Raw genomic sequence first — 12,845 nt, 5'->3', positions numbered from 1 at the left:
TTTATGTTATTTATTTTTTTCTTGGGGGGGGGGGGGGGGGGGGGTGAATGTGTGCGGGGTTCCCCCATAATCCCATAAACTGGGGTTTTAGGGGAACCCCATAAACTACCTATACTAAATTATTCACTCGGAGCAGCAAACCTACCTTTGTTGATTTACATCGTTGACCGTTTAATCGTGCCTCCCTTGCCCCCGTGATGATGATAATGTCTCCCTGGTTGAGGATCAGTGTGAGTGAAGCTCCGGGTTCGCAGTGTGTAGGCTGCTATCCTTAGCGGTTTTGCATTGGACAAGCACCCCCGCTGCTTTTCAGAAGACAGGGCAAAGCGAAAAAACCCGATCCGAAACGCAAGCATCATCACTCACCAATATGCTATTAAGTGTTTCTCCGTCTAACCAAATAACTTGATAACACCATTCTTATACCTATATTGAAGAGGACGTTAAACGCACCGCTAACGTTCCAGATTACAGAGGGTTTCCCCCACGATCACAGCAGGGACTCCTAACACCGAATATAGGTCTCTTGGTGAGGAGCTGTCCAGGTGCTGAAAATGTTATTAACCACCGAGAGCGAGCAGCAAAGCAAAGCCGACTTTACAAACGAATCAAAATCCAATTCGACAAAACGCCATCGAAAACAACACAGAGGTCTGCATGTACAGCACAAGCAACGATCAAATTTCTCGAATACAGCCACAGAGTAGCTACAGCCATTGCTGGAGTTCCGGCGCATAAACGCTTGCGTTTATCCTAATAAACTTGCAACCGTGCTGATACCTCACGGTGACCCCGAACGACAGTTTAGTTCCAGTCACCTCGTTTCTGTGAGCCTTACGTTTGGGTGGCTTCTCTGTGTCCAAACTAATTTTTTTCTTAGGGTTTAGCGATATAAAGATGTTAAGGGAATATATTTTTTGTCTTTGTAGCAATTGGCTTAACCGTTTGTCATTCAACCGGATTAGCCACTCGATGGTTAACGCACACATCAATCAATCTCAGAGCGTCTTCGCAGCCCCTTTCTAATTAAACAAGGCTGTCCATGGTCTGTTGAAGGGGTTGAGCTTTCCCAGTGTGTGACTACCATTGGGCTATTCTGCTGAAGAATACAGTCCATACAACATCATCATAGTAACCTATTCGAATATACATTGAAGCGGTGCAGTCGACAGTATCCTGTACTGTTTGACTGAAGGAGAAGCAGGCTACTGGTCATGAACTCGCAACGCTTCTGTATTTCGAATAATTTGGGGGAGCGAGATCTACCATTACGGCGCGACTTGCTTCTACCATTTTCAGATGACTGTATTGTAGTATAATCTGGTCACGATTTATTACATACAGTCATTGCCATTAGCCTATCCGTCCAAGCTTTCCGACGGAATACAAAGGCGGCACTTGCGCGTTGAGCGATAGATTTTTTGAACATACAAGAAAACAGTCGACTAAGGAAGCATTATTTAAAAAAAAAAATTCTCTAACAGGACCTTTAGCCAACGGACGATCCTATTTTCTTAACTGCATATATTATATGGGCTATTAAATAGGTGTATTTCCATATATTTGTTGGTCGCGATAGGAATTAGCCCAACACGCGTTTTTTTATGTGTACTTATCGTATAATTAATAACAACATGTAACCACGCGAAGCTGCATAGTAACTGTATGAATTCATCATAAATTCAAAAGGTAAATTGCCCATAGGTTTCCAAGGAACTGGCATTCTGATTGCCTCGCAAGACCGTGTGCTATATTGGGTCTTCGCTGGTTTTAGTCAACGTACACTGACATTTCCATTATATTTTCATTGGCAATAAAAATACATAAAGCATCACTGGTGTACAACATCGTACATTTAATTTGGAACAACGAATACCGAATTGCATTTAATCAAACACAAATTCAAAAAAAAAAAAAAAAAAATTCACACTACAGCTAAAATGAGTGACAACCTCTGGCTACCTTTGGAGTGGCAATAGTGAATTGGAGACTAACACGCCGCTGAAAGTAAATTACTTTTTATATTGGTTCCTGGGAAGAGGGGTTTGATATTGCTAAGTTGAAGGAACGAGAACTCCAATAGTGTGTCCCGATATTCTGTTGGCGCCTGAGCTAAACTTCACTCTCATTACCGAGGAACAGACTTCCATCTAGTTCCTTTACACAGACAATCCGCCTCGCTTTCCTGTCCGCTGCTACTGTGCCCTGCATAACGTTTTTTCTTATTCTTGATTTGGCCCTGTACTACAGATTTTGAAGATTTGTAATCAAACAATTCATAAGTGGTTAAAGTGTAGATTCATGGTTTCACCATGTAGAGATTACTGCATTTTCTACGCGTAGTCCCCCATTCCAGGGCGTCATACCGTTTGGGATTATTAATTTAACGTAAATATAAGTAGTCATGTTCGGTACTTGGTCACATTCTTTGCGTGCAATGACCGCTGAAGTCTATGACTGTGTGAGTATCCTCACTGGTGATGCTCTGCCAAGCCCATTCAGCAGCTATTTTCAGCTCCTGCTTGTTTCAGGGCCTGGTTGCTTTACCTTCTCTCTTCAGCATATGGCATGCATGTTCAGTTAGATTCAGATCGGTTGACTGACTTAGCCAGTCAGAAATCTTCCAGTTTTAGCTTATAAAGACATCTTTCTTGCTTATCAGTATGTTTATGATCATGTCTGGGTATGTTTGGGTCTTGCTGTTGGATGAAGCAATGAAAATGATTTTCTGGCACTTAAGAATATGCTTCTGTACACTTCAAAATTAATTTTGCTGCTATTATCTGTAGTTACATCATCAATAAAGACAAGTGAGCCAGTACTTGTGGCAGCCATATATGTCTAAACCATAATGCCCCCACCAACATGTTTCATAAATGTGGGGATGCTTGAGATCTTGGGATGTTCATTTGGGCTTATACACTTAGCTCTTGCATCACTTGCATCATTCTACAAGTCAATCTTGATCTCATCTGTCCACAAGACCTTTTTCCAGAACTCTGCTGGGCTCTTTTAGGTATTTCTTAGCAAACTGTAACCTTTTAGATACTTAAAACTCCATCATACCTAAACTACGGACAGAAGTGAACACACCTGACTAATCAGAAATGCCTGTGAAGCCATTGGTCCCAAACATTATTGTGCCCTGAAATTGGGGGCTCCGTATTTAAAAAATGCAATAATTTCTGCACGGTGAAACCAAAATGTACAAACATACCCTTTAATAAAAACGATGTGAAAGGTTTATTCACAAATCTAAAATTGTGGATTACTGATCCAACTAAAAAAAATACACCTTTGTCCAACACATGGACACCGTATATCACACTATTGGCATTCTTCTTGAATCGCTACTGACTTAATTAGAAAATCTTGTAGAACAAAAATCGTATGTCTTAGCCTCATTCTGAATACAGGGACATTTTTAGAATTTCCCAATGTGAAATTGCTATTCTGTTCTAGCTTCTAGGTTAGCCATCTGAAAGTGATCCATATCTTTAAAGTGACTGTAAAGGGACTGTAATTAGTTAAAATAACCATTAATTACCACAGACGGATGTGTGCACTACACATCCACCAAATATATATTCATAGTAATGTCAATAACAATAAATATAATAATAACTATAAAAACACACAAATCAGACTTAAAATCTGTATTAAGTAAACCTCAGGATTGTATGGGCGGGATCAGGACCACCCCACCACCCCACCTGTCCCCTCAACTCTTCCCAAAATCTAAAACCCACAAGTAAGCAAAGACACGTGGCTACATCTATTTAACGAGAATGACAGAGAGCTTCACGGTTGCAAGTGCAATCAGGCGAATAAGGCTATATATAACGTTACCCTCAACCCCATCCTCTGTTTGTGCTTCCAGGGAGGGCACATACACAGAGTAATGCTTGCAATGCAAACAGAGGATTGCTAAGGAAACAAAACAAAATAATAACAAAATTAAATCTATAGCTCTACAGCTCTAGGGGTAATACAACTAGCCTAGCTAACCAGCCGGCTATGTAGCTTAGCACCCCCACAAAGGAAATGGAGAAGGTGGGAGAAAGAATGGGTTGGACAAGAAGGAGGCTGGGAGAGGGATAATGCTGGTAAAGGGATTAAGAGTGGAAAAATGGCAAAATAACTACAGCTAACTATTACAAATCTGTATTGATAATGCAAACGATTCTCTATGGCAAAGAGTGTTTCACGCAAACTCAAAAAGGATGTTTTAGTGGGAAAAATCTTTTTATTTGCCTCAGACTATTGGAGGACATATGTAATGAGACCAAAACATTTACTGGCCATTACATCAGGTCCTTCATGTCATGCAGGACCTGGACCCAACAGCTCAGAGCCTGGTAATAAATTGAACTCCACCCATTTCATCCCCACATAGGAATAAATGGACATGCTAAGACTGATTTAAGTCAATATTGTAATGCAATTTATTTCTTATACTGTTGCTGATGCTTAATACATAATAACCTGATACAATGAAATCTGAAGCTATTCATGGATTTACCTTTACAACACCTTAGTAATTTATTTTTTTATGGTGAAAAAGTGTTTATTTGTGCTAATACAATAATGTAGCAGTGTGGTCTAAAGGTAAGTGTGTCACACAAAAAGTTGTATCAGGACAGGTCTGCCACATAAAGCAGCCAAGATTACCGTGAGGAAAAAGCTGTTGGCCTATCCATTACCCAATTTAAGATGATGCTGCAATCAAAAAAAATGATGCAGATCTCTTTCATGCCTACTGAACTTGATATACTTAAAAATCATTCACAATTAATTAGACAGTACAGTTTAAATATTCTGGGAATGATCATAAGCTAAAGATTTTTAGTTCATTTACATAACTCATTACAGCAAAACGCTTTGATTCAAGCTGGAGCACCAAATATAATGTACATCATAGCTCGAGGTTTTAGCAATGCTGTTGCATCTTGGAGCAAGAAATGAGCCAGTAAACTCAATAAACATGCGTTTACAGAACACCTTAAAAATCTCAACAATATATGTGTGATATTACTGTAGCTATTAACATTAGAAATTCGCTTATGATAAAGTTTGTGTATTCTAATTAAATTAGAAGTTTTGACATCACCAATTCATCTTACAAAGCTAAAAATTTTAAAACTAAAAAAATAACAGTACAGATACAAGTTGGCATACACTATTTTTTGATGTTGCCAACAGAGAGAATTTTGCATTGGCTAATCTTCAAACTCGTAATTTCGCAAATTGATTTATTTAAAAAAAAAAAAAAACAAAAAAAAAAAAACTATTGATTGAGCTCAACCACTTGTGTCAACAACCCTGGCAAAAATCCAAAGAAAAAGCAAATTAAATAGACAGACATCAGTAAAAAACTATAATGAGATAATGGTGTTTTATACGCTGCTTGGAACACTTTTCAAAGTTCTTCGGATAACTGCTTCAGCTGTGAGACAGTAAAAAAATGTAAACAGTGTAAAAAAAAAAATGTTCCCACGATGCCACTCATACCTTTGGCATCTGCTAATTCAATCTTTTCATTCCACAAATACTGCTCTGTCTGCACCTCCTCGAAAGTGGCCATTAACTTGTAGAGGACCTGTAGTATCTCTGCACAGTAACTGGCAGTAACAGAATGTTAGGCAATAGACAAACAGGAGAGACCTTTTATGGCACGACATATTCCCCACAATAAAAAAAACAGGAAGTGAAATTATGCGTGGGCTCGCTGGTTATAATAACATTAAAACAGTTCAATTTCTAGACTGGATTCCCACCTCTATAATTAGTGTATGTGTAAAGTCTGAGTAAAGCACCTAACTCTGGGTGTCCATTTTGAGATCATCTAAAGGGACACCCAAAATTATCATTACCAATATCTACCAAAAAAACCAACATGGTGTCACATGACTTGAACTGATAAAGCGAGCTGTGCACAACAGACTTCACATTTTCTGTTCTCTCCCCTTTTTTGGAATGTATAGTGAAGCTCAGACTGCAGTGTTCGGCGCAGCCGCTGCTGTCGAATCAGGAAAGGGCAGAGAACGACGTGCCCCCCAGTGAAGCATGCTAGCCACCGCTTCTCCTTACACTGTAGTTTGCAAGTCAGGCTCATGCGGACATGAGCAGGAGGAAGACTATTCACTGGCCTGATTGGCTAGCATGGACCGCCGATGCTCTCATCTCCGCATTGCTCTGTAAGACTGCTGGCCACAGTCAGCCCTGGAACAGTTCGGATTTAATACCAAACCGTGGGGACCATCCATGCACTAAAACATTGTCTTAGGATGAGCTACCGAGTAGCCTCTACAATCAAGATTTTTACCGTAATGATTCCTGCCTAAAAAAAGATAGGACAGCTCTCATTATGTATATGAATTGTCAACCAGCACTTATACAGAAGTATAAATGATATAAACCGCTCTTTTCAAACCGTGTAGCACTGGGAAGGAAAGCTTGTAAACCTAGTTTGTTAAACAAGCAGAGTGCCCTGGCCAATTTTATTCCTCAATCTGGAACGTGAGCTTTGTAGCTACAGTAATTTATTCCTGCATCAAGCAACTTGTTTGTATGCCAAGAATTAATTTCTTGTAGGAGCATGTTCCTGAAACTGTCTCAAGTACACACCTGAATTTGGGACCTATACCAAGATGTTTCCAATACTTTTACTGTAGTCTCCAAAGCGCATAGGACAGCCCGTTCTAGAAATGTACTTCTGAGTTTATCTGCAAGCTTGTGACTAAAATCTGAAGCAGTACTTTATGCCATACAGCCCTTTAACTCTCCAAATTCTCCAGGCCCTCTGAAATTGACCACAGAAAAGAATTAAGCACAGAAAGGTGTCATTATCAGTCTCCTAATGAGTTTCAGTCGTAGCTCAGTGTTATAAATAACGCTGTGTGGTCGTGGGACGCCGCTCTTGGTTGAAGTTTCACTGCGTCACGCCTCATCGGTCTGCGAGAATGCAAAGTGAGAACCGCGCCACCTGACAATGTGGACAAACTGCAATCGTGACATTGCTGAGCTCACAGGGATGCACACACGCCTTTTTGACGCTAATATTCCCACCTGCACAGCTCAGTCTCATACAGAGCACTCCAACTGACAACTGCTAGCGACTTGCATCAACTCACTATTGGACCTTTGCGGTAAGTACACAGCCTTTCTCTAAAATATGCTCCTATTTTTCCCCTCTTAATTTTAAACTGGAACATAAAGTGTATACATATTATGGTGCTCCTTACGGTAGCTATAACTCTATTTTGTATTTTGATTCTAGATTATTTGAACAACTGTTGATATTCAGTCACATCACCATTACATACATTATACATTTTGGATTCTGTAGCGTAGTTGGCTAGAATTGTTATTACGGCATTTGGACATTAAAAATAATTTCGGGCATCTGACTTGTATACCTGCTCCAAAAAAAATCACTGAGGAAGAATTATGAGTTCAACCAATCTAATATGTTTAAAATAAATGTGTGCAGCAGGAATTGCGCTTGGGAAAAAAAACTAAATCGACAATACATTACAGATGGAAGTTTGCGATGGTCACCACATACAGGCTACATTTGTTCCTTGTTTTAGCAGTGTGATACAGACTTGGAGCTGATGACCCATTTAGTTCCCTGGTTTGACAACAGGCACATAATAAAACTTGGAATATGTGTACCATTATACTATTTGTGATTTGTGCTGAATGGGATAGTATGACCCACACTAATGTGTAACGCCTGAAAGAAGAAGGAAATCAGTGCATGTGCTGTATTGTCACAATGTCAATAGTTTCTCTTCACGGAGAAAGGCTGCATTGTCTTCACTGTTTGAGGGGAATTTGGAACAGTCCCCCACAGCGTCAGATGTGGCAACTATTCATTTATTTCAGTTTCTTTCTTTAGGAAGGAACCGGAAGCAAGTTCTTAATTCCAGAATCAAGAGGGGTAAAAGCACATTGTCATGATGGCTGGTAAGGAAAGGCGGCCTGCTTTCTATCCTCCACTCCACACCTCCCTCTGACCTCTGATCCATCGTTCACACGTTAATAACTACATGCTGTGTGCCTGCAGACACACACTCCACACACACACACCTATTCAGCACTCCACAAAGTGCCTGAAAAAAATTATAACTCTCAACTACTCCAAATAAACTACCTGTCCAATCGCAGCACAGAGCTGGGAAGCAGAATTTCGCTTTCATTCTGCCAAAAGGTTACACGTGGATACCTTACAATATCTGACAAGGCTTGAAAAATACATAAGCAAACACACGTATATTCCTTAGAATAATTAAAGGCTTTCTAAATTTGTAATTTCATCATCTTTAGGGTAGTGATCAGTAAAATGTGTGTGTGGGTGTGAGAGTGGATTGGGAGGGGCCTGGCATTCAAAAACCATTTTGCGGGGGGATAAATGGTGACGGAGGCATGATTCCTGCCTATTCTCGCTCCCATAAACTACATATGTACCGAAGGACTTATTTTCGTCTCAGGGAGCTAAAAGGCGATTGGTGTATGCAGGCGTGTTGCATGCTGGGTAATGAGAAGGGTTTTGTTTCACAGATCATGGAGAACCTTGCGTAGCCCTGGAAGCCTCCTACTGCCTGAACGGAGGAACCTGCTTCAGGATCCCCTCTGTGTCCACACCCAACTGTGTGTAAGTCCTGCACTGTGTACTGGGGGGGGGGGTGGAGGCGGTGGAGGCGGCCGGACGCGCCGGGACGCTGAGGGGAAAGACGGAATCAGAGCACCGCGTTTCTGTTTGTTTTAGGCCGGGGCGTGGCCACGCGGTCGGCTGGCGCGTGCCAGTACGTGGCTGGGAAGACCTGGGGGTCAGACAAGCGGGTGGCAAGCCTCAGCCAACCACTAAGGCCTTTTATCCTTATACAATTACGCAGGCGTTAACATTTTATCATCGTCAAATGTAAGCCAGTCACAATAAAACAATAATACAATTCTTTTGTATGGGCATCAAAACAAAAATGGAACAGAAGAGGTAAGGCCAAACCTGCTGCCAGCTGGTTGCATGAAAATGACGCGGGATGTGTAATATGTGCCGTGTCACTATGCGTAAGCAAACACCGGCCGAGGGGCGTTTGTTACCTGCGTCTCTAAGCGAGGGACCAGTGACGACAGGCTCACGGTACCTGGGCACCTGTCCCTCTCCCGCAGCTGCGCCGCCAACTTCAAGGGCAGCAGGTGCGACGAACTGCAGCTCCCCAGCAGCTCCCCGGACGCCCAGGGGGCGGGGCTCATCGCCGCCATCGTCATCGTGGCGCTCCTCATTCTGATGGTCCTCGCCGTCGTCATCTACTATACATGCAAGTGAGTAAATGTGAAACATTCTCCCCATACGTCACAGGGGCAAACGCGGAAGTGAGCATCTGAAAGACATGCAGTCAGTTAAGGTCTGTTCTTCCACTGCCATCCTTTACGATGATTCACCTTTGAGGATTTCAATCATAGTCACAGTCTCTAAATGTTTAGATGCACTTCATTTTAGCAATATAACAGCTACTTTCTTTGACACGTCCTCCAAGGAACCTTTATGGAAAAGCTAAAGGCTCTTTCAGCAGGGAATACACAATTCCCAGCATGCAACAGGCAATTAACACTCATCCCCCAAAAAAACAAAAATGATGTACTGCTTGCTTTTAAACTTCTTCATAGACTTAGTCTGGCAAGTTAGTTTTAGTTATTTCTAAGATGCAGAATTGCATTTAATTGCTAGTCAAATTTAAGGACAAATGTTGAAGGAGACCATACATTTAAAAGTTATGTTACAGCTCCATAACACCGATGTCTGAACACTTCTCATCCCATATCTAAGCACATTGCGGTGAACCACAGCAGAACAGAAACAGGACGTTTTACAAAGATTAAAAAATAAAGTGCAAAAAGTGCAGTGACGTTGACTGCAGTCACTCTTCTATTCTTTTTCAGGAAGTGGAGACAAAAACCCAAGGAACCCCAGAACAGTCACCAGTACTGGAAAGTTGCACGCCGGGTATAAGGTTAGAATTTTAAGGGAGGGGGGATATCCTTTTTTGGGGACGCGCAGGCAGAACTGAGCCCCTTGTGTCAGTTCGGATGCTGCCAACGATGCGGCCATGAGGAACTGTCCCCTCTAAACTGAAAAGCATGACGTGGCAAGGAAATCCAACAGCCTTGCCCCATCTCCACCTCAGTGATCCACATACATCAGCTTCAGGCCTGACCACACCCAGCCTCAGGCCAGACCACCCCCCCAGCCTCAGGCCAGACCACCCCCCCAACCTCAAGCCAGACCACACCCAGGAACTCTGCTTCCAACAGCACCAGAGAAGAACCAACATGTCAGTCATTCCGGAGAGGCGGAGCCAAAAGAGTTTCATCTGGTACCCCAAGTCCAAAGTCTGTGGCCTGAGCATACGGTCTTTCTGTGGTTCTGTGTAGGTCACCTTTTCTTTAAAATGTTTAATAGACCTGAGAGAGAAAAAACATTTCAAATAGCCTGTCATCTCGTGTACATAGAAATGTAATCATGGAATTTTTACCCACATGAAAATGTTGCAAATGCTCATGTTTGCCGTTAAATCAGATGTAAGATAAATGGTCCGGCAGGGTTGTTGGCGGATGTAGAATGTGGTTGCAGTGGAACCGTTCATCTTTCATGTCTGATGGAATGCAGGAAGCCGAATAACAGCACGTGTAAAGTGTAGATAAACATTTCCTCATATTTATAGTTCCTATCCCTAATGTGGACCTCGATGTACCTTTTTCTTGAGAGTTAGACACAGAATGTACAGCCCTGTCCGTGACACGTCCCTTTCAGTCTTGAGTTGCCTTTCAATTGAGACACGGTAGAGGGACTATTAATAGAAATCAAAGAAAAAAATTTGTCTTTTCTTGGACACAGTTCAAATACTTTTCTGACACTTGAGATTATTAAATAAACACGGATTTCCTGCTTAGGGTGACCTTTGAAATCATTCCGGAGACGAGTCATGTTGATATTATGTAAAGACAGACACATGTAAGATTAAAAGGAAGCCGCTGCAAAGAAAACACTTTTGTACAAAAGAAAATAAAAAAGGATGTGCATTTTAAACGGGGTTTCACTCATGAAAGCGGGTTTTATCGAGTGCTTAAGTAGACCAAGGGCAGAGCTGATCAGACAAAGCCCTGTTGTGCAAACACGCACATACCACAGCCACCTGCTGAAAGTGCAGTGGATGAAATCTGCCAGTGCAGGTCCCTGGGCCTGTACGTGGCAGTCAGGCTGAGCGCTGGAGAGGTTTCCCATGAAACTTCTAACACAAGAAGCCAAGCAGTGTGAGTATTTAGCAGGAACTCATGACGGGACCAACTCACCCCACTACAGATAAACCAAGCCTTGCTTTTAACCTGCTCAAATTGCTTAAGACTTTCAGCACAAGCGCACAAACACAGTTTCAGTGCTCGGCGATAGCAGGCTTTCACCTCAGTTAACCCTCTTTTAAAGGACGGTTACACAGCACATGTTGATTTTATCACATAAAAAAAAAAATGTGTTGCAACTGTGCCATCTTGCCGCAGTAAAATGTAATAGTACACAATTAAAAGCCCAGATAAATTAATTACAAGGGGAAAAAAAGGGGGGGGGGGCAGAGAGGGAGAGGCCCCTTTCGCATCTCCACTAGAGCACAAACGGGCTTGAGCTGGAGAGCAGGAGCGGCGGATTGATCGCGCTCTGCGGTGGCGGTTGCGGCGGATCGATGAGCTCGGCAGACCCGCGTCCTGGGGGACGCCGCCGCCCCTCGCCCCCGCCCCGGGAGACCCCGCGGCTGACTGGCCGCGACCGATCGATGAGGAGGTGACAGCCGCGCTTCGGCCCGACCGACGGGCCAGAAAGCTCCGGGGGCGGGGGGGAGCTGGCCCGCGGCGGAGGCGGCCGGACGTGCCGGGACGCTGAGGGGAAAGACGGAATCAGAGCACCGCGTTTCTGTTTGTTTTAGGCCCGGGCGTGGCCACGCGTGCCAGTACGGGGCTGGGAAGACCTGGGGGTCAGACAAGCGGGTGGCAAGCCTCAGCTAACGTAGCGTAGTTATGCTAAAAAGGCAGAACAGACGCACCTCAGGCACTGTCCATGCCCTGCTGTGTGCTTCGCTGAGCAGCCGATCAGGACCCTACAGGAAGGCCGCATTGAAAACTGACACACTACAGTCAGGAGCCTGCAGAGGCAGGCCTCGACAGCCCCGCCCTGCCAGGGCTCGGGCGGGTTTCAGCAGGCCAGCGTTCCCCAGGCCAGTGCGGCGCTGGCTCCTCCCAGTGACCCGCCACGCTCACACGGGCTACCGGCCGCCATTAGAGAGAAACCCACCGCTGCTCCGACCGCTGCTAGCAGCACCGCATCGGCCTGCGAGCGTAAGCTAGCTTTTGGGGTGGCCCGTGCACAGCACCGACTCGAAGCACAACTGGGGACCACAGAATGGAAGCCCACTGAGGTCTGCCAGGTGCAGAATAAAGTCGCCAATGCCCTGCACAGCCCACTGTGGACATTGGAGAATAGTAGTGTCTACACACCAAGCTAATTTCCTATAAGCGCTGCAATTAGAGGAATTCCTCATCCAACCATCCCAGTTCTAAACGGTCCGGTCCACACGACGGGCCAATCGGACGGCGTTCCCACCCAACATTCCGTCAAGGGTTCGTTTATATTCTCCGGTCCCGTAGGGATCATACAGCTCAAGGACACCCCCACATGACCTCTGACCCGTTTGGAGTTCACACCGCTCAACAACTCCGTTTCTCGACCACGCACCAGGGCTCGCCCGGGAGACCCGTTGCCATGGAGAAGTGCTGGTTTCCACACGACGGTGGAG

General features: G+C 43.9%; 2 protein-coding genes across 2 annotated transcripts in view; one reads left to right on the top strand and one right to left on the bottom strand.

Annotated features, from left to right (window-relative positions):
* Positions 1-1,080, bottom strand: part of LOC118215483 (transmembrane protein 266-like) — a 61,961-nt gene extending 60,881 nt beyond the window's left edge. Inside the window, exon 1 of the mRNA XM_035396343.1 lies at positions 146-1,080. The gene's annotated coding sequence lies outside the window, so the exon portion shown is untranslated. The remainder of the gene's footprint in view (positions 1-145) is intronic.
* Positions 1,081-6,092: 5,012 nt separating this feature from the next.
* LOC118214986 (pro-neuregulin-4, membrane-bound isoform-like) lies at positions 6,093-10,953 on the top strand. The gene is made up of 5 exons (XM_035395304.1): positions 6,093-7,148; positions 7,904-7,971; positions 8,566-8,659; positions 9,175-9,327; positions 9,946-10,953. The coding sequence occupies exons 2-5, from the start codon at positions 7,962-7,964 to the stop codon at positions 10,013-10,015; spliced, it is 327 nt and encodes a 108-aa protein (XP_035251195.1). The 5' UTR covers positions 6,093-7,148; positions 7,904-7,961; the 3' UTR covers positions 10,016-10,953.
* Positions 10,954-12,845: the final 1,892 nt, after the last annotated feature.

Source organism: Anguilla anguilla, chromosome 16, assembly GCF_013347855.1.
Source record: "Anguilla anguilla isolate fAngAng1 chromosome 16, fAngAng1.pri, whole genome shotgun sequence".
NCBI lineage: Eukaryota > Metazoa > Chordata > Actinopteri > Anguilliformes > Anguillidae > Anguilla > Anguilla anguilla.
Note: the sequence above shows the minus strand (reverse complement) of the source record. Positions and strands in the feature narration are given on the sequence as shown.